The sequence below is a fragment of the Ambystoma mexicanum genome, chromosome 3p (assembly GCF_040938575.1).
Source record: "Ambystoma mexicanum isolate Mex_15411 chromosome 3p, UKY_AmexF1_1, whole genome shotgun sequence".
Classification (NCBI taxonomy): domain Eukaryota; kingdom Metazoa; phylum Chordata; class Amphibia; order Caudata; family Ambystomatidae; genus Ambystoma; species Ambystoma mexicanum.
The window spans coordinates 291,287,226-291,314,138 of record NC_090925.1 but is presented as its reverse complement, the minus strand read 5'-3'; the positions used below and the strand labels follow the sequence as shown (position 1 = coordinate 291,314,138).

Sequence of the window (26,913 nt, the reverse complement as noted above, 5' to 3'; positions counted from 1 at the left end):
CGGATGATCTTATTTTAATCTCTAAAACGCTGTCAGGTCTACAGCGGCTAATAAAAGGCCTTTCACTGTACGTTCAAAGCAATCATATGGCTATTAATTTAAGCAAAACACAGATCATGCAATGTCATAACAAAAAATGTCGCCCCTTAAAATCGTCCATCTGGACTTTCCAAGAAGAGCTCATCTCTATTACCCCACAATATAAATATTTAGGAGTGATTATTAACAATCTGAAGTGTGATATTCCTTATGTCCAGGATATAAAACAAAGGCTGCAAACACTAATATGCCAAGCTAAAGTCCTCTTGCATAAGTTTGGTAAATTTACATGTTCTCAGATACTTTTATATTACGCCCAAAAAGTTCTACTGATAATAACATACGGCTCTGAAACTAAATTACCAAGAGTCCGTGTGTTTTGGGATCGACTCGAGGGAAAATTTTGGCGAGCAGTGTTTAAGTTACCGAATTCAACTCCAGGGCCTTTGATACGTTATAAGTTAGGAGTCCTTTCAATGTTTGTGTTTTATGCGTGGAAATTGTGTTTGTTAATGAGGAAATTTTTGCTGTGTATAAATTGTTCAGATTTATCTTATATATTGGCTATATACATGCTGAAATCCACACATCTTTTTCCCAATAAGTGGAGAAATTTTGTTACCAATCTTTTAGTAGAAGCCGACATTACTTACTATCGAATTGCTTTTAATCAATCCCAATCGTGCCCAGAGAAAACTATATCAGCATGACTGGATTTGCACTTTAGAGCTTTGCTCGCGGTATAAATATTATAGCGGTCTGCCTTTCGGTACGAAAAGAATGAGAACTGCTGCCTCTTATTTACTTAAATTCCCCTCGCCCCACTTCAGAAACAACTATCTCCGATTTAGACTCAATCTATGGCCCACCAGAGAAATTTGATCTCGAAGAGGTCAAATAACAAAACAAGAAAATATTTGTCGGTTTTGTCAATTACCAGAGTGTGAGGAAACTTTAAAACACTTGATAGTAGGTTGCTCTTCATTAAAAGAATTACGCTGTACATTCTTTAAAAAACTGTATGAAAATTATAACTGCTTAACTAAAGATGTACTTTGGTTTAGAATATTCTCCTCACCTCTGCAAGCTGTCCGTATAGCTACTGTCCAATTTATGTTAGCACTAAATCTTGAGAGATAACAAGTACAGCTTAAATATGTGTGGTATGTAATTAACGTCCTCTTCACATGTGGTTTATTAATGGTTTTAACGATGTGGTGATTCAAACCTATTTTAGATTGTTTTTATAAATGATAATTCAGATGATGTACATCTATGAATTGTGATTTTGCCACCTTTTGCTGCTGTTGTAAAATGATGAAATGCTGAAGCAGAGGGGTTGTAAGGTTTTGTTCGGTACTGATTTGAGCTTGATTTTATTTCGAATTCATTTTGATGTTCAATGTGATTAACTTGTGTTATATATTAAATTGAAAGGTTGATTACCAACCAACCAATTAATAATAATAAAAAAAAATACCAGTAAGTAATCAGACCATTTCCTCCCCCACCCTGCTGCCACAGTCCTGCCCATTGATGTGTGTAGCGCCACAGAGATAGATTTTAAGTACTGTGTGATTAAAACAAAACAAACAAGACATCATTTTTTCCTATCCTCATATAGACCCCCCTCCACTTCCATGACCACTTTCCGCACTGCCTGCTTTTTGCTGTCGCTATCATACTCTGGACTGGTGTTGATGTGGGCGTGATTGCAGTGCATATCCAATAAGGAAGGTTGTGGAGTCAGGTCAGCTTAGCCTTTCTTCTTGGCTTCCGCCACATGGCGCACTGTTGCCGCTCGGCAAGGACTTGCAATGGTCTCTCTCTGAGGGCTTAGGAGGTGTTGTTGCCGCCCTGCTTCTGGAATGTTGTGATGAGGCTGCAGTTTTGCAAGCGCTGCGGCACTTAGTTGCTCTGTTGTAGGCTAGGGAGCTGGAATGGTGTCCTTCATGGATAGTTGTGCCGTTGTAGATTTACCCTCATCTGCAATTTCTCCTTCCTGGAATGTGAGGGTTGAGGCAAGATGGAACAGGGGAGTCAAAACAGGCATATCCTTCTAAGCTCTCATTGGGAACAGAATAGGTACTAAGGCTGAGCATGCTCTGATTGGAGTGTTCCAAAGTCATTGGCGGCAGGAAATGTACGGAGAAGAGAATGCTGTAGGTCTTGGGACCATATTTATTTATTTATTCATCACACTCAGAAAGCCTGCAGGCATCAGGGCGCACACAGATACGTCAGACAGACATACAAAACGAGACAAAAAGGAGAGGAGATCTATTCTGTGAGTGACGGAAAGTGGGAATTAGTTGAATAATGCCGTTTTCAGTAATTTACGGAAAGAGGATAATTTCTCCTGCCTTATGTTCGAAGGTAATGCACTCCAGACTATGCCTACCCGGACGGCTGCCTTTTCCTTTGGTCCGTTTAAATCTAGGACAGCGCAGGAGATTTGTGTTGCAGGATCACAGGGCTCTTTTTGGTTCATATTTGGCAAGCTTTTCCTGAAAAGATAAACTTTGGCTTTGCCGTTTAGACACTTATGTGCCAGATTAGCCACTTTAAATTGTATCCGGGCAGCCACGGGCAGCCAGTGCGTGCCTTTCCTAATGTTGGAAATGTGAGTTCTGTAGGGAACACCCTTCACAATGCGCATGGCATCATTGTATATGGCTTGAAGTCTATGTATGCAGTCTTTATTTGCCCCAGCCAAAATTGCGTTGCAGCAGTCAATTCTTGGTAGAATGATTGCTCGGGCTAATGTGGTAAAGTGTGTCTCAGAAGAAAGGGTCTCATTGCTGGAGGAGTCCAAGGTGGTACTGGCAACGTTTGACTATTTGACTGGTGTGAGCCTCTGCTTCAAGAGAAGGTTCTAAGTGGGTCCCTAGCGTTTCCACCTGCAGTGAGCGTTTGTAAGTTATGGCCCTCAGTAGTCCAGGGAGTGTACTTGGGGTCTAGTTTGGCACATGCTTGAGAAGAACCAGAAATTAGGAGCTTTGTTTTGGAGCTGTTCAAGTACATCCAATGCATGGACATCCAAGCTTTGACAGTTTTATGGATATAAGCCAAATTGGCTGCGTTGGTTGCGTAGTCTCCATCGAACACAAATACCAGCTGCGTATCATCAGTGTAGTTGGTAAAGTACACTCCAGTCGCGGTTAGATCACATAAAGGTTTTATATAGATATTGAACAGTGTCAGTGACAGACAGGCACCCTGAGTTACTCCACAAGGGTGGAGTCAGAGGTAGCGTCACCCCAGAGAACCGAAGACCTTCGATCACTTAGGAATGAGCAGATCCAGCACACAGTGTTCTGTAAGCAATTGCCCACTGGTACACGGGTATTTAGGAGACGCTCGTGATCCTACAGATTGAAATCGATAAGTGCTGATAAATCCAGCAACACCATTGCAACAGAATATTTCCTGGACTGGCCCTTAAAGAGGCCACCCAGAATATGCTGCCCTCTGAAGACCGTAACAGAAGAGAAAGGCCGGCGGGACAAGAGTCCGTGGCAGGCCCAGGAGTCAGTCAGAAGTCCAGGGCATGGGAACAGGTAAATGATTTGCGAGTCTTGTGGGAGGTTCGGGGGAGTTGGGGTCGGCAGGGAGGGGGTATAACATGCAGGGTTGGGGCAGGTTGGGCGGGGAGGAGGGCAGGACGCAGTGGGTAAGGCAGGACAGCGGTGGGCAATGGAGGGGTTGGGGTGCTTGGCATTCGAGTTCAGAGGGGAACCCCCTTGATTGATCCATAATCACTTCCATTGGAGGCTGCTCTGAGGTCTTTTGAAGGAGTTATGTCCAACAGGTAGTATACTGACCTAGAACCAAAGAGAAAACACAGACCTAGGACGGGGTCTACATCATCTTAAATGTCACCTGAGAGGAAGAACAGACATCACAAGCACAGACATCGCTCCATACCTTCCCCTATAGTTGATTGTGAGCCCACTAAAGTTATCAGTGGCTGAATCTTTAAAGGATATTCACACCTCCACTCCTGCCCTTAGGGACACTATGCTGCATGGTGCAGAATCTAGGACCTATGGATGCAAATGGTACAGGAGAAGATCCGAGTAATATTCACCAGAGGTGCTACCCCCTGAATTTCCCTTTCCAGGGTCTGCCATGAAGATACAATTCTTCAATGTATATAAGCTTTTGCCTTTCATGAGGATATTGACCATTAACTTCGGAAGAAAATAGAAAGGTATTGAGAAGGCTTCCTTCTCTCATTAGCAATGCAACCCTTGGAGGGCTTTGACTACTCATCCCCAGCAAATGTCACTGTCAACTCTCAGCTGGGGGTCGTTTTGGGCACTAAACCGATGCCAGCAGATTCGATGGACCAGAAAATGGAGAATGCCCCGAAGAAAATGGACCAAACAGTTGACTTGGTGTTACAGACTGGCCATATTTTTGGCGTGTGTGGCACAGTCAGTGTTGATGTATTTTCGGTCACCAGACGCATCCACCTAGACCTCATGTCTCATGCACGGGTATCTCCTTAGTCCCAAGGAGATAATACTTGACAGAGCTGCCGTCCTCCTATTGGTACAAGCAAGGCCCCCAAAGTCCACGCTACCCGCAAAGGAGGTCACCCCTTCTTTGTGACAGATTCGGCTCCGTGGAACACTTTCCCCTGGCACGGAAACAGCTACCCGCACTACAGGAAACCTGTGCAGACTCAAAAGCATAAGAGGGTGCCATTCTAAGGGCAACCTAGGAGCTAAGGCAAAGCACAGATGCCACCACAGAAATGAACAAAAGCTTAAGGCCCTCATTACAGTCTTGGAAGACTTTTTGGCACAAATACCACAAGTGGTATTCACCACCACTGCCACAGGCTTCTGCAGAAATCTTCCCAATGACGCTTTTACCACTGGACCAGATGTAACGGTAGTGAAATTGCTGGAATACCACCAGCAGTAACCAGAAATACCACTTATAATTGTATCCATTTCCACCATTAGTTTGATGTTGGAGATGAATTATGTACCCTAGTGATTCATAGCACGACTGTAAACATTTTACATTTAAAAAACTGTCACTGATGACCTTCATAGGTAGTACCTCCAGAGGTAGTGAGGAGGTGGGCATCAGAGATGCCCCTTTCCCGCACCCTCCCAATGTCCCCATGATGAAAGCTTGTCCCTGAATTGAAGTTAAGTATTGTGCTTATCTTCTGTTATCTTCTGTATAATGAAAAAAGTTAAATATTTCTGGGTCCATTTTACAATTTTCACCTCCACCTCTGAAATGGAGGTAAAAATGAGCAGCTCTTCAGGGTGAATTCTGTCATAATACCAGCAGAGATGTATACCTCTCAACATGTAACGGGGCGGCAGGAAAACCAGGAAACATTGTAGCAATTAACTCTGCTGAAGGGGACACACAGGGGCCAGTAATGGCCCGCCAGCCCGAGCTCAAGCAGGCCCCAGTGACACGAGGGCTCACGCACCCTAAGTGGGAGTGAATAATATCAGGGGTGTTGCTAGGTCTGAAAAAGACCCAGGGCTACGCTGATGTCGGAACTGTTGGGACTGGGGGCTAGCTAGCCTTTTGGCTGTAGCTCTATAGCCTCCTTAGCCCCCGCCCTAGCAACGCCCTGGGAGTGATTGCTATTTGCTCCCCGGAGCTCGTCCAGGGTACGAATAGCTTTATTAATGTATTTTTTTTACTGGAGGCTGGCTCTGTACACACTGCAAGCCCAATCTCCAGTAAAAAAAACAAGAATTCCCTTTTCTGTGTCTGACAGCTGCAGGTGGGACAGAGTACTGGTACTGGAGCGCAAAGATCCGTTCCAGCAGGTAAGTGGGGAGGTAGGGATAGGGGAAGGGTGTGGGGGGTTGGGGAGGCCACAGGGAGGTGCTCTCTGTTGTCTCCTCACAATCACTTTGGGGGTACCCACGGAAGGGTCTCGGCTGATGGAGAAACACGGGCCGTACACTGTGTATTCTCCCCATGTTTCCAACCACCTGATTGGCTGAGCACCTTCCTCAGGTGCGAATTGTCAAATACGCTTTACTACTAGTACTCAGAATGTAATGACACCCTAAATATTTTATAGGAAATTGGTTAAAATGGTTTGCAAGCTGTTAATTTCTGATTTCATTTTATGATAAGGGCATCATTTATGGCAAATATCACATCATGCAACATTTGTGGAAAAAGGACTGATTCAAGGAAAACATGACATGCTTCCAAATTTGGTGAACATTCCTTAAGTGCCTTTGCAGAAGCCTGTACACATTGTGGCACTCTCCCTTGGAAGATCCACACCCCCCCTTGTCACAAGTGATTTTCACCAAAACTGGTAAAATGAACTAGAGTGACCTAAACACATTTCTGGAAGGTTAGCTGCAGATGGGTATGGAGCCATAGGGCAGGGAAAAGCCACAGCCCACCAAAAATGGCCTCTCTGTATGGAAGTTTGGATGTGACCTATTCTTGAATGCCCACATCTTTAATGTGCACAATCAAATTCCCCCTTTCACCACCCGTTGTGCAAATAAGGGGCATTTCAGCATATTCTAAAGCCTGTCTCATAATCACAAATGGGAAGCACTTTAAAAGGCGCTGAAAACAAAGCCACTCCCCTGCACCCGTGTGCAACAGGGCAGGGAGCTGCGCAACCATGACAGGGTCATGACAGGGTCATTTCTGGTGCTATCATGCATTTGTTTTTAAGTGGAACAAAAGCGGTCTGAACTGCTGCTGTCCCACTTGCAGTTATATCCGTCAAACATGGATAGAAATGCTTTCATCTTTTTTTTAGAATTTCACGACAGGCCTTGTAAGTGCCTGGCTCTGGGACATGCACTTCCTGCACCCATGTGCATCTTTACTTTTATTTATTTATTTGTACCGCACGGCCACTGACCCGGAGGCGTAGGGCACCCAAATAGACAGAACAAGCGAGACGAAGACATAACCATATAGGAAGCTCCCAGAAAAGTGCTGGTGAAGGTAAAAAAGAAAAAGCCTAGGGACCAGTGGGCCACCGTGAATAGCAGAGGACCAGTAAGGGGACAGCAGAGCTAACTAAACAGAGATGTCTTACGTTTTTTCCTAAAGATCAAGATTGACAATTCCGCTCTAATATTCAGAGTAAGTTTGTTCGAGGCAGCCGGGACTGCTGTATAAAAGGCTTCTTTCTTAACCTGCGATAACTTGCAGGCAGGAATTTTCAAATGAGTGGAGTTGTTCGATCTCAAATTGTGTATGCTAGTCTTAGCAACTAGTTCTTCCTTAAGATAAACTGGGGCCGCACTTATCAGGCGTTTATGCTTAATGCCAGTAAGACTGAGATTCTCCTCATTGGCACACCTGCTCCCTCCTTTCCTGTAGCTCTCTGGCCGGCCTCTTTTGGCCCCTTTGCTGCTCCCAACTGTGTGGCTAAAAACCTCGGGGTCATCTTCGACTTTACACTCTCCTTCTCTCCTCACATCTCTGACGTTTCTAAGAAGTCACACTACCAACTGCACCTTGAAGAGGTATTCTTCCTTTCCTCTCCTTCCCCCAGAAGCTCACTGTCTCCAGAGCTCTGTTTCTCTCTAGGCTGGACTACTGCAACAGCCTCTTTCTAAATCTGCCTGCTTCTACTCTCCACCCTCTGCAATTTATCCAGAACAGGACTGCAAGACTTGTCCTTGGCCTCAAGCCCAAGGATCGTATCTATCCAGGGCGGAAATCTCTACACTGGCTCCCTGTGGCATCGAGCATTAAGTTCAAAACCCTCTGCATCGTCCACAAGGCCTTCTGGGTCCTGGGGCCTCAATACCTTCAACTCTCTCTTCCTAAATATCTTCCTTCTCGAGCTCTTCGCTCATCTGCCTCAAACTCCCTCAGGGTCAGTCGCTTCTCCAAGCAACACGTTTGTGGCAGATCTCTTTCATCGTCTGGAACAGCCTCCCTGCCTCCCTGAAACTTGAGGGGAATCATCTTTGTTTCCGGAAGCACCTCAAAACCTTTCTTTTTGCTTCTGCTTTTTCACCTCCTCTCCCTTGCTGACTTCCTGGCTAACACTGACTTTGCACTGGTTGCCTGGCCGCCCTCTGATCTCGGGGCCATGTCCCCTCCCCCGCCAGTCGCACTCCTGCACTGTCCTCCTGGCAACCCTGCACTTGGGGACTGTTTCTGTATACCTACAGTCCCACTACCAGCACTTGACACCTGTTGTCTGCACTTACCCTTGCACTTGCCACCTGCTGGCCGTACTTTACCTATTGTTATTTTTTCTTATCTCTTGTACTGCAATGTCCTCTCCCCTTCCGACCCTGCACTTCTCCCCCCTCCCCTTCCCATGCACTTGCGTGATCTGAATGACACGTGGCCTAGTAGGATCGTTGTCTGTCTTCCCTCTGTTCCCCTCCCTTGCCTCATCGCGCCTTGAAACACCTGTGTATAGGCGATTTATAAATGCCATATCATATCATATGAGTGATTACCATGAGACGAAAAAAGAATTCTGTCTTTTATTGGAAGCCAGTGTAGGCTTCTTCTGGCCTCAGAGATATGGTCCTTCTTCTTGCGGTCCATAATAACTCTGACTGCATTATTTTGCACAACTTGTAATCGATTGACCTCTGTTTTGCCAGGCCAATTAAGAGACTACTACAATAGTCAATTTTTGACCCCATCAATGTTCTTGCCAAGATTTCTCGATTCTCTCTCTCTCTCTCTCTCCCTCTCTCTCTTTCTCTCTCTCTCTTTTTGTCTCTAGATAAATAATATGATATAATACGGTGCCGAGGAGACAAGGCTGCTAACTTGGGCTTTCATATTCAAGTTATGATCCAAGTAGACCCCAAGAGTCTTAACTTTAGTTTTTGTTTTGTTCACACACCCACCAATCCGTAGCTGAGCATATTACAACTCTGTTTTATGGGTTTTGGCTTCGGTCCCCACTATCATCAGTTCTGTTTTGCTGGTGTTAAGTGGGAGGCCATTGTTGCACATCCAATATTGTATCAGACCATGAATTCTGTTGATATTGGATTCATCTTCTGCAAAATTGCCAGTCAAGGGCATGACACACTGTGTGTCATCTGCATAGTTAGTAAACTCAGTGTTATTGTTCTCCAAGAAATCGAGGAAGGGGACGGTAAAGATGTTATAAAAAATCGGAGATAGGCAAGCCCCAGGTGGCACTCCCTGTGAGAGCTCAGTGGGTCCAGCATCTGCCAGGACGCTACTCACCCTACACTGGCGTTCACTTAGAAAGGATTTGACCCACTGCATAGCTGATGTAGAGAACCCCACCACCTCCTCCAACCTGGTGACCAGCAGAGCATGGTCAGCCAGGTTGAAGGCGGCAGACAGATCCAAAAGCATCAGCATAACAGTTTGACCGTGGACTTTATATGGGCCGAATAGTGTGTGAATATGTAACACTTACCCCAACTGAAGAACGCATTGAATACATAAGTGCTTTCCTCTGCTGTTTTTTTTAAATATCTATCTGTTTTCACATCTGCTTTCACATTGTTGTTTTTGATTTTTGGTAAAACACTTGGGGAAAGAAAACTGTGTTTCATGTAATTGTAAATGAATTTGCTTGTCCTCACAGTTCACGATGGCAAAGTTACCTGTGCCGCCAAATTAAAAAAAGGCTTCCATGATACTAGTCCAGTACCTGGGTAATTCCTCTTGTCTTCAATAAATGCATAATTGATAATGACTTACTGACCTAATCCTGGAGGATTCGAAATTTTCATTGCATCTAAATTATTGCAAACCCAAATGTTAATAGGCAAGACACTCCTTTTGTATATATCTAGACGTAATGTCCAGCAATCTGTGTACCGTGATCCTCTCGAAAACCGGCCTGTCTCATCCATTCAAGATGTTATTAGATCTAAGGTGGCTCAGGACTTGCGAGTAGGGCAAACACAGTCAAAATCTTGAGGAGAAAAGGGGAGTTGGAGATGGGACGATAATTCAGAGGATCTAGAGGACAAAGAGCAGATTTTTTTTAGTAAGGTGGTAATCCATGTGTTCTTAATACTCTTAGGGACAAAGCCATTCATAAAAGAAGCATTGACAAATCTACAAAGTGGTGGAATTAATGCAGACGAGCATGTCTTAATGGCCATGGCCGGACAGGCATCCCCTTTACAGTTCGTGGGCTTAAGTTTTTTAATTATCTCAGCCAATTCAGATTCACTTATGGGTTTAAAAGTGAATTGTTCTTCTGGTTTCCAAGTTCTGCATCTAGTATTCATAGTATTAATATCGTTAACTGTAGCATCTTTTTTGAATAAGACAGTCATGTCCTTTATGCACTTTAATTTGGAGACCATTGCATCTTGTATAAGAATGCACCAATCAGCATTTCTAATAACTACCTTGTTGTTATTGTGCTTAGGGTTTTCTAGTTCCTTTAGTACTTTAAAGAGTTCCCTAGGTTGGGAATGTGCTTTAGTTATGCGATCATCCAAATATGTTTTATTGCTGTGATGACAGCTGGCTTAAAGCTTTTAACTGCAATTTTATATGTCTCTTTATCTCTGTAAGAGATTTTTTCCATTTTTAGAGTGTTTTAATTTTTTTACTTTTTTTTATAATACATTTTATTGGTTTTAACAACAATCACAATCAACAAAGAAACCAAAGAAACAAGGTCAAAACTTATGCATTCAAAGAGTGAATCAATAATAAAGCATAGTTAAAGTCAAATGATTTTCATCTACAGCCACCTCCATGTGTTCTATGAGCATGTTCTTTTGAAGTGTCAAAGATTACGGGGATTCACGATCTTCCCATTTCCCCCAGATTTTGAAGGCTTTAGTGGGGCAACCTCTTGCCTTGTAGACTCTGTGTTCCAACATTGCACATGTGCCCATATCATCTGCCCATTGATCCAGTGTCGGAGATTCCGGAGTGCCCCATTTCTGTGCGATATTTCGCTTTATCAGTCCTGCAGCCGTTGCTAGGAGCAATCCCTCCCATTTATTCACAATGTTTTCGCCGGGTTTACCCAGTAACAGTATTTTCGGGTCTAGTGGTATGCTGCGGCCTAGTATTCCAGACAGTTCCTTGCAGCATTCACCCCAGAAGTTCTGGATTCGAGGGCATTCCTACAGGATGTGTATGAATGTTCCAGTCTCTCTCCCGCATCGGAGGCAATACGGGTGTGGGGCACGCTTCCATTTGTGTATCATAGTTCTAGGATAATATATTCTATATAGGATTTTTAATTGCACCAGACGGAGCCTGGAAGAGATAGCAATTTCCCTAGGATGCATTAGGATCTGGATCCAGTCCTCCGGATCTATGGTACCCACATCTTCCTCCCATTTGGATTTAAGGTGAGGGAGTTCCGGAGTGGCAAAGGAGGACATGGCGTTATATAATATCGAGGTACATTTAGCAGGGATATATGCCGGGAATATGTTGCGTTCTATGGGTGTGTTCTTGGGAATGGCAGAGCCTGTTTGAATATGTGTTCGTAGGGCGTGAGCCAGTTGAGTATAATGATATTGTTCGGTTGTTGGGAGCTGGAATTTCAGTCGCAATGCTTCGAAAGAGGTGAGTTCCCCACCCACTAGGACGTCCCCGATCTTAGTGACACCGGCCTCCTCCCATTTGGACCATGGTTTAAGTTTCCCCAGTTCTGTCTGGTTACTATTGTGCCACAGGGGTTGTGCGGTAGTGATCTTATCTTTCCAACCCACAAAAGCTTGTGCCCATTTCCAGACCCTAGTAACATGTGCTGCCATTGTTTGTGGCGGGGGCCTGTGGAGGGGTAGAGGGGCTGATAGAGCAGGTCCATGTCGTGCATGGCCGCAATTTCGGCCTTTATATGTGGTAACTGCCGGTCCTCGTGCAGTAGGTCATTGACCACTCTAGCTGGGAGGCCCAGTAGTACGTCCGGAGGCGCGGCACGCTGATTCCTCCCTCCCAGATCGATCTCTGATCTGGGAGGGAGGAATCAGCGTGGCCAGTGCAATGCAGGACTGACCCCCCCCATATGAGTTCTCTAAGGAGATTCTCTGGCCAGGTTCTTGCCTGGTTTACCTCTTTTCTGTCGGACCGTACACAAACTCTGGCTATGCCTCCCTTTCTTTCTTTACCCTGCGTCCTTACATGTGGTGTCCCCCAGGGTTCTCCCTTATCCCCAATTTTGTTCAATATTTACATCTGGGCATTGGTGTGCCTCATCCACTCCCACGGCCTCAGCTGTTACTCGTACGCCGATGACACCCAAATCCTGATCCGGCTTGATCAGGACCAGGAGATAGCGCCGGCACGCCTCTGTGACTGTCTGAGGGCCGTGGGGGATTGGATGGACCACAACTGGCTTAAGCTTAATGGGGATAAGACTGAGGTGTTGGTGGTGGGATGCCCCCCTGATCCCTCACTGTGGGTCTCTGCCTATTGGCCTTCTACTCTGGGTCCCCTTCCTTGTCCAGTCAGCAAGGTAAAAAATCTTGGGGCCATTATTTCTGACACCCTATCTATGACAAACCAGGTGGCGGCGGTGTGTCAAGCCGGCCACTATCAACTTAAGATCTTGGAGAAGGCTCTACCGTTGATACCTGTATCCCTTCGTCCTCCGGTTGTTGCAGCTCTAGTCCTATCTCGCCTGGATTACTGTAACTCCCTGTACCTGGCCCAGCCTATTGGCCTGATACAGCGGTTACAACGAATACAGAACATAGCGGCCAGGCTAGCCACAGGCACCCCATATGGAGCTCATATCTCTCCAGTGCTGTGTTCGCTCCACTGGCTGCCGGTTAAACAGCGCATCCGTTTTAAGGCTATGTGCATTGTCCATAGGGCTGTTCATTCCCAGGGAGCTGAGTTCCTTCAGGCTAACTTTCTTCGCTACCTCCCATCACATAACCTTCGCTCCTCCTCCGCCGATCTCCTTGTTGTTCCGAGGTTCCGGCGGTCTAGGATAGGCGGTCAAGCTTTCTCCATAGCTGCAGCTAACCTATGGAATGACCTGCCCCCAGATTTGAGAAAAATCTCTAACCATCTGGCTTTTAGAAAAGTGTTGAAAACCACCCTCTTCTAGGCCGTCTTTTTATAGCTATAACAGAAGGGCTCTATCCTCCGTCTCCAGTGCCATGATGCCTTTGGGCGACCGTGCGCTCAACAAGTACATATAACATAACATAACATAACATTATCTAGGCGGTCAAATTCGGGATCCTGAATCTAAAGCGGAGCATTTTGTAATACACAGAGAAATCTGGGCAGGGTGATCATCTTAAAGAGGGCGGCTCTACCCATAAGTGTCAGGGGGAGAAGTCTCCAGTGGTGGACATCGTCTCTAAAACGGTCCACGATTGGTTGAGGTTTTGGGTTGTGTAGCGTGTTAAGTCCTCTGATACCCAAATCCCCAGATATCGAAATCCACTTGGTTCCACTTTGTATGGGCATTCCTAGGGGATGGCCTGTGTCCCGCCCTTCACCGGAAAAAGGATAGACTTGCTCCAGTTGATTCTCAGCCCACTGAAGTCACCAAAGCGGACAAGCATCTGCGTCACTATGGAGCAGGTTCGTATCTGGTCACCCAGATAGATCAAGAGATCGTCAGCGTACAAAGACGCCCTGTTCTCATGTCCCTCCGGCCATCTGAATCCAATCCAATCCCGCTCTGACGGAGCCATAAAGCGAGTGTCTCTATTGCAAGAGCGAAGAGGAGGGGGGGCAGGGGGCATCCCTGCCGTGTGCCTTTGCCAAGGGGAAAGGGCTTAGGGAGCCACCCGTTCACCCTTACCTCCGCCTGTGGATCTGTATAGAGGAGTTGTACCCATCCCAGAAAATTGGCTCCAAAGCCCATTCTTCGCATAGTTTCCCAGAGGCTGTCCCAACGAACCGAATCAAACGCCTTCTCAAAGTCTATGGCCAATAATGCAAGCGGCTTGTCTATAATTGGGGCTCTTTCCAATAATCGGTGGAGGCGTCGTATGTTCATGCGCGTTGATTTATGTGGCATAAACCTGCATTGGTCCGGGTGGACCAGAGAGGTAATGGCCAATTGTAGCCGGTTAGCTAGGTGTTTGGCAAGGACTTTGGTTTCTGTGTTAAGTAATGAGATGGGCCTATAGGAGGCACATTGCGCAGGTGGTTTACCTGGTTTGGGGATGACAGCAATCGCGGATTTGCGCAAATCCAGCAGGAGAGCGCCCTGGTCCCGAGCCCCGAGGAACATTTTGTGGCGGTACGGTGCTAATTTCTCCCCACCTAGCTTCTTCCAGATCTCAACCGGAAATCCGTTGGGGCCCGGTGTTTTCCCGGACTGTAATTAGGCTACAGCCTCAGCTATCTCTGCTTCGGTGAGAGCTGAGTCCAGTTGTGCTTTCTGCTGTTCTGACAGCTGAGGCAGAGTAATATCATCTAGAAGGGAGGGGTCCAGTGGGCATACCGGGGTGCAGTACAGAGTGGCATAGAAGTCAGCGAAAGCCTTTGCTATTTCACAGTCTGAGTGGCATCTTCCGTCGTGAGGGGTTATAATTTCCTTGACATGGCGTTGACCCTCATCTCTCCTCTCAAGCCAGGCCAGCATTTTCCCAGCTTTGTCCCCATGTTCATAGACCCTTGCTCTGGACTCTCAGTGGGCGTGTTTAGCCTTGTCTAGCTCAATGTTCCGAAGCCTCTCTCTAGCGCCCTTAAGTGATCTGAGGATCTCAGAGCTTGGATCAAGAACGTATTTGACTTCCCAGTCGCTCATTTCGGCTTCTCCCTTAGCTAATTCCCAAAGTCGTTCCTTCTTTTTGTTTGCCGTCCAGGAGATTATTTCCCCCCCCACAGCACCGTTTTGTACGCTTACCAAATAATAACAGGGTTATCTACCGCAGTGGTATCATTTTCAAAGTATTCATTGGTTGCTTCCGTGAGTTGGTCGACAAAATCAGGGAAGCCCAGATAATAACTGTTCAATCTCCATCACTTGGGGGAGCCACGCCTCGCATGCACAACACCATCATCAAGGGTGAGTGGTCTGAGATGCCACAGGAGAGCAGACCCGCAGTAGTCGCCTTATATATATCGGTACTTGGGAGGAAGAAGTAATCCAATCTGGACAGGGAGCCATGTGCTCTCCAGTGGAACGAGTAAGGCTCGGTATCAGGATGAAGATGTCACCACACATCTCGGAGGCCCAGGACTGACGCAAATTTGGCTAAGTTGGTGGAGGTGTTCGGATTGCGGTCCCTGATGTGAGTGCGATCCTTACTGTTACACATAACATCATTAAAATCTCCCCCCAAGACCCACATATCGGGTTGGTGTTTTGCCATGAGGATAACCAGGTCCTCTAATAGTTCCTCCCTCAGCCCCGGCTGAGAGTACACTGATGCAATGGCCAATGTTTCTTCCCCTAGCGTACCGTGGCCACCACATAGCGACCCCTGGGATCCTGCTCTACTGTCAGTGGAACGAATGGGAGGCGTTTGTGTATCAGTATAAGTGTCCCTCTGGATCCCATAGTGTATCCCGCATGTAATGCCACTCAGTAGTTGGTTCTACGAAAGAGGGTGCAGTTAGTTCCAGATAAGTGTGTTTTGTTAATCAGGGCAATGTCTGGGGAGTGTCTGTTCAAGAATTTCATCACAAGACGTCTCCTGATTCCAGAGCCCAGGCCATTCACGTTCCACGTGATCAGTTTGAGAGATTTGGGTCGCTCAGGAGATAGTGCATGAGTCAGCGTGGGCACCATTTATAGTTTGTAGGGACGGATTCACAGGTTTTGTGGAATCGTCTTATAGGGGTGTTATGTGGGGGTTGGTCATAGAGGGAGTGTGCTGCCATCTGGGGGTGACATATGACAACGTGTGCTAGTTGGTATGATTCATTAGCCTTGTGAATGCATAGTAACTTTAGATCAATACAAAAACAACATAAACTGTCCCTTTCCCCCACCGTATACTCCACCCCAACACGAAGATCCTGTCGCCAAAACATAGTTGCAACCTAATTTACAAATACAGGTATAAGTAGTGATAACTATCTTGGGGGGGTCAATGCTTACCGGGGTCGCCAGCTATGTTGTAGTCACAACCCCTAGCTGCATTGTCAGGTTAATCGAGTGGCGACATTTTGGTTTCAGGTTCTTGCGAGCATCATTTTGCGTTCGCAAGTCCATGTAACTTATCAGTCGTTGCCTTCATTTAGTGGTGCACCTGTCTCTCGTTGTGGGCGCTCCAGTGGCGCTCTCTCTGGTCTCACCCTGTTTCTGCCAGTATCTTGTCTACAATGCGGTCTCCAGTCGGCCTTCAGGTTCGTTTCGGCCCAGTTCCATGCATCCTTGGGATCCGAAAAGTGCACGGTCGCACCATTATGGTAGATTTTCAATCGTACAGGAAACATGAGCCCGTATTTTATATTGAAAGCTTGAAGACGTTTTTTAAGTGGGTCGAAAGACCGTCTCGCCTTCTGAACCTCCCTGGTGAAATCTGGGAAAAAAGCAATTTTGGAGCCATTATACGTTATTGCGCCCTTGGTTCTGGCCATTTGCAAAATCCCTATAGTTCAGGAGCTTTGCTATCACCGTGCGTGGAGGAGCACCAGGGATCTGCCCGCCTGTTGGCATGCGGTGAGCACGTTCGATTGAAAAGAATTTCAATAGCGTCTTGGGAGCGAAAAGGTCTGCAAGCCACTGCTCTAGGAACAGTTCCATGTTTGGGCCTTCAGCTTTCTCTCGTATACAATGAATGCGGATGTTGTTCCATCTCGCTCTGCCTTCTCCCTCTTTGACTCTCTCCTCTAATGCTTTGAAACGTGTCAACACTCCAGTCATTTGGTGGCCTACATACCTCAAGCCATCCTCTGTTTCCGATATGCGGCCCTGGGCCTCACCTGTTCGGGGCGTTAATTTTTGCAGGTCATGGCGCAGTAGGGACACCTCTGTGTTTATGCCATACATTTTCTTCTCCATGGAGGTTCTTGAGCTGGCGATAGCGTTCATGACATCCTTAAGAGATAAGCCATCATCCTCCGTTCCCATTGTGTCACTAGATTTGGCCTGCTCCTGTACGGGGGCTTGGGCAGTGGTAATATACTGTTCCATTTTGCTCTGTGCCGTCGTATTGTTGGCTCTGTCTTTCCCCATGTTAATCAAATGAGCATCGGAATTCAGTAGCCTTCAAGTCTATTAGTCTTTATTCACACAATCGTTTAGAGCCCTCCGTACGCCTTATCAGATATATTACTTGCCGTTTACTGCCAGTCGGTCTTGCCCATGTGCACTGTTCCTCTGTATCTTAGAGGCGATAGAACCACAGGTCTTGGGCTCTATCCCATCTGGGAGGCATTATTGTGTAGTTAAGAACCCTCCCCCACTCTTCTTTCAGTTGCTTTTGTGTGTTTTGTACACTATCTACATCCGAGAGGTCTTCAACCGATTGTCTACGCTCTCATGGCCTTATGGTGGTTGTTCCGGGGTCTGATTCAGTTGATTCCCAAATGTTCTAGAGGAACTCATTCGCATCACGTGCTGTTCAGGCGGGTATCCCAAGTTCACACAACCTAGGATTAATGCTGCCATCACCTTGCAGCTTCCGGCCGAGTCGGGTAATATTCCAGCTGTTTCTTTTCACTGGTGGGGTTCTCAGCCTGGAGCTCCGCAGCCTTGATATGCACGTCGGTGCCTGGACAGCTAATGTGACCCTAGCGAGATCCCCTTCTAATTACAGGCCGCGTTTTTCATTGGGTTGGGCCCACAGGTCATCACAGGCTCGCAGATCTCACTCCCTCCTGCGTTTTGTGATGGCCCGTAGATGTGTTGACGGGGTATCGCTGGGTATGTTTTAGGTTTGCCACACCATCACTGCAGTGGGGGCTTGGTGTGTCACATTAGCAGCGTGTGATTCCTATTTGCCCCAGAGCAGTTATGCTCATGTTGTGAACGGCCCCGGCCGCCCGTGGAACACAGTCTACAGTTTACTGAGTACCTGTGTGAGCGGTTGTATCCTGGGGCTTTCTCAGTTTGACACGTCAGTGTCAGGTAGCCTGGTGTAACACAACGTCCCCAATCAGGGGAGCCGCTCCCCACCGCGGGCGCCGCACAAGTTGTTGCGCCTGAGAAGGGCCTCCTCACCTTCTCGCTGCCCCGGTCTCGCCGAATCCACGCAGGGGTCCACCGGCCCTCCCGCGTTCCGTCTCTCCGACAGCTGGCAGTGTCCGAGCGCCGCCGACGTCCAGAGCCTTGTCCCAGCAGCAATCAGGGGACCATCAGCAGCGGGGCGCGCACACCACCCCCCCCAAGGGGCCAGAGATAGCAAGGGCACCCTCGAACTCTTGGTGTTTTACGGCGATGGAAGCGGCCTCTGTGGGGCGTCCTGGACAGTGGAGCCGACGCCGCGATGTGTGTCTCCTAGTCAGTGTGCAGTCCTGGTGGCTATCTTGCTCAAGGTACGCCGTAAATTGCCTTTTCTTCCTTCGCTTATAGCTGCGGAGCGATGCACCGATTCTCGTTCACAATGCAGCGTTTTGTTCTATAGAAGTTCTGCCACCCGTGGGTGTCTTTTTTGGGACTTTGTGAACATATGTTATCAGGATAATTACAGGATCTGGCTGGCGGCCCGGGAGCGATGAGGAATCACGTCCTCATCCTGCGGTCGCCGGCCACGCCCCCAATTTTTTTACTTTTTAAAGCTTGCAGGCCTGTGGTAAACCATGGGTTGATCTCCCTTTGGAAGACTTTCTTATTACGCCATGGTGCTAATGTATTCACAGTTATCTGCAATGTATCTTGCTATACCTCTACAATTTTATCTGCAGAGGCGGAGTCATTTCGATTCTGGTGCAATGAATTGAGCCAAGGAACAAGGGCTTCAGATGTAATATCCTTGATGTTTCTACATCGTATCATAGATGTGGTAGCTTTCTTCCTTTTAGCCTTTTTATCAAGTGCAACCTCAAAATATAAAAAGAAATGGTCAGACCACGGACAGGGACAGATGTTCTGACAGGCTAGAGTAACATTATAGCCTGTTATCCAGTCCAACGTGTTACCTTTTACATGCGTAGGAACTTGCACAGATTGCTTGATTCCAAGGACTGTGAGAGCTTTGTTAAGAGACTTGGCCCGTGAATCATTCGCATCTAGCAACCAGTAATTAAAATCACCTAGAAGTATAGTTTTAGAGCTAGGTTTTAGGAAGGCGAGGAGTTGGTCAAATAGCTTATTAGTAAACTCAAGCATAAGGGTAGGTGGTCGGTAAACGAGAATTATATTTACCATGCTCTCTGCGTCTGTCCTAACTTTAATATGGAGGATGTCACAACTCTCCACGTTGGTGATATCAACTCTCCATAAATCTAGGGAGTCTTTATTGATGATTGAAACCCCCCTCCTTTCCCCTCAAGTCTATCCTGACACAAGATATTATATCCCTGTGGTATAGCCAGGGCAAGAGATGGCCCAGCTGCTACATGATTCCAAGTTTCTGTGAGAGCACAGAGGTAGATATCTTGGCAGGTTATATATGTAGACACCCCCAGGGTGTGTTTAATAAGGGAGCCGGTATTCAACAGTGGGCATTTCAAACCTGCACTCCCTTCACTCGTAGCTTTGCTACTGAGAGGGGTAGGGACAGTCAGGTGCTGAGTTAAGCCCAAAGAATTGTCTAGCGTAATTTCACCGTAGTCATTATTCCCTGTGTTTCCTGTGTTGTCATTGTCTTTGGCGCAAGTCTCTATAGAGTTATTATTGTCTTCTACTGACAGAGGCGCTAAGGAGTTAGTATCGGAGGGCGTTCTCAAGCAGAGAACATCCTTCTCAGTCACCAAACCTACAATCTTAGGTTTCTCCATATCACCTGCCTGTGTTATAACATCCCTGTCTAATTGCAGCTTCCGTGTAATGCTTTGAAGCGAGCAATCAAGGGCTGCATGTTTATATCTATGTGCTGACCTTAAAAGGGAGTCTGCTTTTTCTTTTCCAAGAGAAAAAAAAAACATGTACTATGTATGCTAGAAATAGCGCTATATATTATATACTGGCAAAAATGCTATATACTATATGCTGGCAATAAGAATGCTATATATATCCTTACAATGCCCAAAACAAATACTCATTGTGGCTTACCTTAAAAGTAGCAGAGAGATGGTCGTAGCACCGTAGTCACTGGAGCGCAACGGACCGCCACACACCTGCTAGTCTCGTTCATACCGGCGCGTTTGCGCCAGGGGATGAAATAAGAAAGCCAAAGAACGACAGCCCAGCTGGGATTTGTAGTTCTTCTGGCCAGAACGTGCGTGCAGAGCACTCAAGCTCTGATTCTAATCGCACAACAGAGAAGGGGAAATCTACTAACAAGTATGCAACAGGAACATAGTGCTCTTTCTAAAATGAAATGTGCACTTTAAAATATAACAATGATTCTAAAAACTCCAACTGGGAGCCATAACCAACGCAGTAAATCAAATGGGTAAAAACAATTCAATGGCAGCAGTAAAAACAATAAAACAGATAAAAGGCAGGTAGTCAAAATGGGTGTAACCGCACTGTGCAAGGAATATGCAAATATAGAATATACATCTTCTGCGCATTTTTTATTTGCAGTCGTTTTTGAAAATCTTGCCCCAAAGGTTTAGTTCAACACAAATACAAAGAACAGCCAAAGAAGAACTTGAAAGCGAGTTAACAGGGGCCAGATGAGAACTGTGTGAAGTATGTGCGAAGACATGGGCACGTCAAAAATATTTGCAGAGACCTGATGCAGGGCTTCAAGTTATTTTTCATGCTGGCCCTATTCAAAGAACCTCCAAAAGTGCAGCATAGTTCTAATATCCCTGACAAGGAAACGAACCATACACAATCTCACCTTAACACCCCATGACGCCTACCAACCGAAAACGCACCAATGCACCTACGCTCAGTGACCGTTTTCTCTGAACTGAAACTCCCAACCGCACATCACAGCTCTCTTGCTCTTCTCCCGCCCAATCCGCTAACAAACCCTGCCACCCTCCTTGCATTGCGGATCAGCCAGAGCGCAAAGAGACCACGCAGTTGGCAACAGTGTGCGGTACAAGAACCTTTAACATAACATGACATAAGATACCAGTGAAAGGAATTATGATTGATTGCAGAGTGGAGGCATATGGAGTGGAGGGCAGACCCCTGTGGGACCACGTCCTAGCTAAAGCATCATAGGGTGTGTCCAGAACGCTTGTGCAAAGCATGCTGCAGGGCTGCTGATCCATAATTGTGTGGAGACTACTATGGCAAACTGATGGCCTGCAAGTTTCATGCGTTTGGGCGATCCACAATGACTGTACTCACAGATGGCACCTTTTAAATCATGAATACATTTTCTGGTGCATTTATAGAGCCTCAGACGTACGACGATTAGAGCAAACGTTTTAAATGTTTAATGTTAAATGTTAAAGGTATTTAGTATTTATATCGCGCACCGTCACCAACGAAGTTGGTCCCCAGGCGCTCCGGCGGATCTGTAAACAAGAAGGCGGGTGGGATGGGTTAGTCGGGTGAAGAGGGAGTAGGAAAGTGAGAGAAGTGGTGTGCTGTTGGCGGCTTCAGTTTGGTTATCACCGTGTGCTGAGCTTTGGTGCGAGTATGGGACCGAATCGAGACCTTGTGTGCGGTTGGTGCGGTTTATGTGTTGTTTGTGTATTGTTGCGGTGTGATGAAGTGCTTGCGGTTTGCTGGGCGAGAAATGGTTGTGTAGGTTTTCGGGTGAATTAGGCATGCAGAGATTTGAGGAAGGGTTAGTGGTTTGAATGTCCTAGTGCTCGCAGCTCTTTCCTATATAACTAGTATTGCTGTGGTTACGCATGGTTGCTACGTTCCTTTGTCCATCTAATTGTTGTGGGCGATGGCGCTGCACATTCCTGACTGTGTTGTATTTTACCCTGTGTAGGGAAGGGGTGTGTCTGGCCCCCGACCCCTCTGATTTGGTGCTGTGGATTGGCCGTCTCCTATTCCCTCGCTATCTATTTAACAGTAGTCTGATGGCGCTTGGTGTAATTCGGGCCTAGATACTATTGGTGGGTATTTTAGAGAAAGATTTCAGGAGTCCTCCAGCAAAGAGAATCCATCTCCCTGTTTGAGCAGGAGAGCTGTGGGCCACCTTCATTTCATCACCGCTGGCCCATGACGGGAAAAGGGCGTTTGGTAAGACAGCCATCTTTATTCAGATAATGCGAGAAACAGGGTGCCACACAGAGACCCTAAAACAGCAAAAGGAAATGTTCAGACATCCCGAAACATGTAAAGTTCTATATCTCACAATAAAGAAGCAACACCTGCACAGGGTCAACTTAGGCTTCCACCGGCACCTATCCTGAATATGTCGATGTCACAACACGCTGATGTTGCATGCTGATCCCATTTCTCCCAGCAGCCCCCACCCCGAGCACCACACTGACCCTGAGGTTCACTCCGGTAGAACTGGCTGTGGAGACTCTGGATGCCCCACTGGACGGACATCGCAGCATGCCACCATTCTGCAGGGCCACAGATACAGGGCGCAGCCCATGCTTCCTGGAGACCTGGAAGGGCCCCTTCTGATGGTGCATCTAGAGGAAGGGACTTTAAGGTCACCAACCGAGAAGACGGACTATCTTTTGATATGAATAAACCTTTACATCTTCCTGATTACATGGATTGGAAAGCATGATGAATTAAGGTTATGACAAAACCAAAATCGCGTCAGAGTTTGCCTCATTTTCCCCTGAAGGCCCTATTCATGACATCACAAATGTCATCAACATCACTGTTAATATCACATACGACAGTTCTATACACACTTGCCCCAAACAGGGGTAACAGCGGAAGATTGGGGCCTGTTTGATGCATATGTGTGTTCTACAGGCATGCACAAACCACAGTCCTTCTCCAAAGGCTTTACTCCATGTTTGTTGTGTCATAGCAGCGCACGCATTGAGCAGATGTAGGCTGTGCACGATGTGCACCACACAGATATGTAAAAGAATGCCTCCAGCCAAGGGTGTTGCTAGGTCTGGAAAAGACCCGGGGCTACGCTAATGTCGGGACTGTTGGGATTGTCGGGGCTCACTAGCCTTTTGGTTGTAGCCACTGAGATTCTATCCGGGGCTACAACCAAAAGACCCGGGGCTATAGTCCCCTAAGCCGCCCCCTAGCAACGCCTCTGCGCCAGCCAAAAGCTGCAGGCCATGCGCAGTGTATGCAAGTGGAAAAGCAGGATACACCACCATGAGTTGAGGACTGTTTCCATTTTATGTGTGGTACAGGATTCTGCAACCTATAGCTTTCCAGATGTTTTGGACCACAACTCCCATCAACCCTCACCAGTAGAGTCAACGGTGTGCATAAGCACATCCACAAAACACGGGCTACACAGGTTATGATTATTCTGTATGAGTGGAAAGGGTAACAGATGAAACCTAAAAAGGCTCTAAATTCACAAGGGAAGGCATCTAGGCCACTTGAAGCCCCCCTGCGATGCTTATGACCTCATGCATGATAACACTGACGACATCACAAATGATGCCAATTATATCATTATGTTGCATATGACTTCAATGTATCAGTCCCAGCCACAAGAAAAGGGATTACGGATACATGCAAATACATGCAAATATGTTTCTTGCCAGGAGACCCACACTTTCTAGTGAACCTAGCTCGGGGGGTCGGCGGGCAGAGGAGAGTAATGTGCACTTGCACCCATTCCATTCTTGGCTTCTCTGCTGATCCTAGCCCTCCTCACTGATCACTCTGCTTCTTTCTTGTTTCCCCTTTTCTCACAGGCTTCTGAACAATAACAACGTCAGGCGGATTGCACGAGGGTCCTTCGAGGAGCTTGAAAACCTGAGATACCTGTGAGTAGCCTGGCTATGCGTCGCCTAGGGCTGAGCTCTGGCTCTGGGTGACCCTGTCTGTCTGCCACTAGACCCGCCCTCTAGCAGTCTCTGGACTCACAGGACTCCAGCAATTACATGTTTGGCCACTGTCTGCAGGGCCTGTGCCTCGAAGTGTAGGGTAGAAATATAGCATGGGTCTGCTGGGACGCTGGGATCAGCATTAGGATTTTTTAACCCCTTAACTGCCAGGCTATTATGCACGTCTATCCAAAAAGGACGAGCATAACCGTCCTTGGCACTTAAGAGAGGTGCAATCAGGGGGTTTTATGGATTGAGGGCACTATTCCCGGGGCAGGGCAAAAGGAGAGGGATGGCCCCAATGTGTCAATATTAGAAGAGACACTGATACCTTTCACTACCTTGGTGAGTGGCTCCTGTGAGATATGGTTGAATGAGTCAAGGGACACATTGGCATGGAGGAATTTAGGGATGGTATGGAGGCTGGTCGATGCAAGTCTTGTTTTTGATGTCTTTGATTATTTCCTGAAGGTTTTGGATCTGGGAACCAGAGTTTGTAAGCAATGGGACAGGTTGTCATGGGAAGGGAAGTTGTGTCGGCATCATAAGAAGCAGGGGTGTTGCTAGGCCTGGAAAAGCTCTGTGGCTAGGCTAATGTGGGGACTTTCAGGACACAGGGATAGCTAGCCTTTTGGTTGTAGGGCTTGAGCTTCTATCCGGGGCTACAACCAAAAGACCCAGGGCTACAGCTCCCTCAACCCCCCCCCCACCAACGTCGCTGATAAGAAGTCTCCCATCTCTGTCGATCGTGCTGTGATTCAACTCAAAGTGCTGCGGTGAATTTAACAAGGCCTAGGTGGAGGAGGACGTGGTTAAGCATTGGATGGTGAGTGAACAGGCAGTCTTTTGAACTCTGGCTCCACAGGCACCACCTCCATTGAGAATCTCAGCTCAGCCTAAGAACCCGGAACAAGGGATGCAAGCTCAGCAGTGGAACACTGATATGACAAATCTTGAGCAGGCTTGATCTTCTGGTGATTAACCAAGAGGTTTAGGTCTCCCACCATCACATTGCAGGTAGGCAAGTCTTGTTTGGAGAAAGTTAGGTCCATTCAATCAGATCTTCGCTCAGTGGGGCAGTAGGATGCCAACACATTTTTTTTTAGTATCGAATGTACATGTAATTAAGACATGTTTAGAGGAAATGTAGCCTTTGCAAGAGATAGCTGTGCATGGAACTGAGTCTAGAATGATCAGGACTACTCCTCTGCCTGCCGTATTATGTCCTTTGGTGGTTTGTAGCCTGTACCCAGGTGAGAAAAGAGTGTCAAGAGGGAGCGTGATGTTACCTTGGAACCGAGTTTCAGCGATCCTAAGGTGCATCAGACTGTTGAGCTAAAATATATTGGGGATTTTAGGTGCATTTTCCATTCCCAAGAATGTAACTGGACGGATCCTTATTGATTTATACAAAACAATGGTGCCATACTCTCCCCTTTTGGTCTTCAGCTGGCTGTGTGCATCAGCTTTTTAGTCAAGTGAATGGGCCGAGCCTCAGTGTTAGAGGGCAGGAGACGGAGTCTGTAGCGGATCGTGTTGCGTGTGATGATCACGTCTCGGAAAAGCCCTGAATATTGGGTCCACACAAGAACCTTAGTGGTTTGTCTCCCAGAGGTCCTCTGAAGGCTCAGAGTATCTGCTGGCTTGGTGCCAGTTACTTTTGTTCTGGTGACCGCTGGGTATGGTGTTAGTGTCCTGTATCCTACTTACTGTATGGCGATATTCCCACACCATTGAGCCCACTTCTGTATGCTGGGAAATACGTGACAGTGCAACGATAGCTACGCCCACGCTGCCCCCACACGCACGCACTCCCAAGAGGGATATCTCTAGCTGTGCACCTTCCACTTAACCTCCCTTGTGAGAGATCTCCTGCTTGGACCACAGTTTTCTGGCATGAAGGTGAGGACTAGAGGGTGATCTCTGCCCTAAGGACTGCGGTGTGTTGAGGCATACCTAGGTGTCATGATGGCTCTGTGTCCTTTAGACAAGCTCTACCTGTCTCAGCTCTGTTATATACATGTGAGTGCCATGGTGGCTTCATACCCTTTGGGCAAGTTATTCCCCTAGGAGCTCGCGGATATACCACTGCGTGCAATGTGGGCTCCATACCCCTTGAGGTCCACTCCCAGGATGTCCCTGGCATACCAGTGTCGGTCATTGTTGCTCTATATCCTCTGGACAAGTGCTGCCTATATCGGTTCTTTTACATGCATATGAGTTTCAATGTGGCTTCATACCCTCTGGGCAAGCTGTTCTCCTAGGAGCTCGCTGTACCATTGAGTGCCGTACCCTCTGAGGTCTACCCCTGAGAGGTTTTTGACATACCAGGAACTGTCATTGTAGCTCTTTACCCTCTGAGACCTACCTCTGGGAGGACAGTGACATGCCATTGAGTGTTGTTGCGGCTCAGTAACATGTAGAGTCCACCTGTAGGTGCTCTCTGACATACCGGTCAGTGTCATGGTGGCTTAGTACACTCAGAAGTCTGTGACACACCAGTGAGTGCAACTTGTTGTCCGTACCGTCTGAGTAAGCTCGTTCCCAACAAGGCTAAGTGACATACATGTCAGTATCATGTTGGCTCAGTTCCCTTTGGAGTCCGCCCCTAGGTGCTCTGTGACACACCTATGAGCGACACGTTGGCTCAGTACTCTGGGTTCTGCCCCTATGAGGTCTGTGACATGCATTTGAGGTTCAGTTTGGCTCCGTACTCTCAAAGGGCTACCCCTGGGAGGTCAGTGAGAAACCAGTAAGTGTTGTTGCTCAGTACTCTATGAGGACTACCCCTGGGAGCTCCCTGAAGTACCTCTGATTGTTACTGGGCCCTAGAACCTTTTAAGGTTTGCCCCTAGAAGCTTGGTGACATACCAGTGAGTGTTACTTTGTCTGTATACTGCCTGAGTGAGCTCTCACTGCGAGGCAATCTGTGACATACCTGGGAGTGTCACCATGGCTTAGTGCCACCTGAGGGCTCCCCCAGAGAGATCAGGAATAACCTCAGAGTGTCACTGTGGCTCAGTACCC

At 47.1% G+C, this 26,913-nt stretch overlaps 1 protein-coding gene across 1 annotated transcript in view; it reads left to right on the top strand.

Annotated features, from left to right (window-relative positions):
- LOC138580351 (peroxidasin homolog) overlaps positions 1-26,913 on the top strand; it is a 375,430-nt gene that overhangs the window by 98,538 nt on the left and 249,979 nt on the right. Inside the window, exon 3 of the mRNA XM_069650821.1 lies at positions 23,755-23,826. Within this exon, the coding sequence (XP_069506922.1) occupies positions 23,755-23,826 (72 nt within the window). The remainder of the gene's footprint in view (positions 1-23,754; positions 23,827-26,913) is intronic.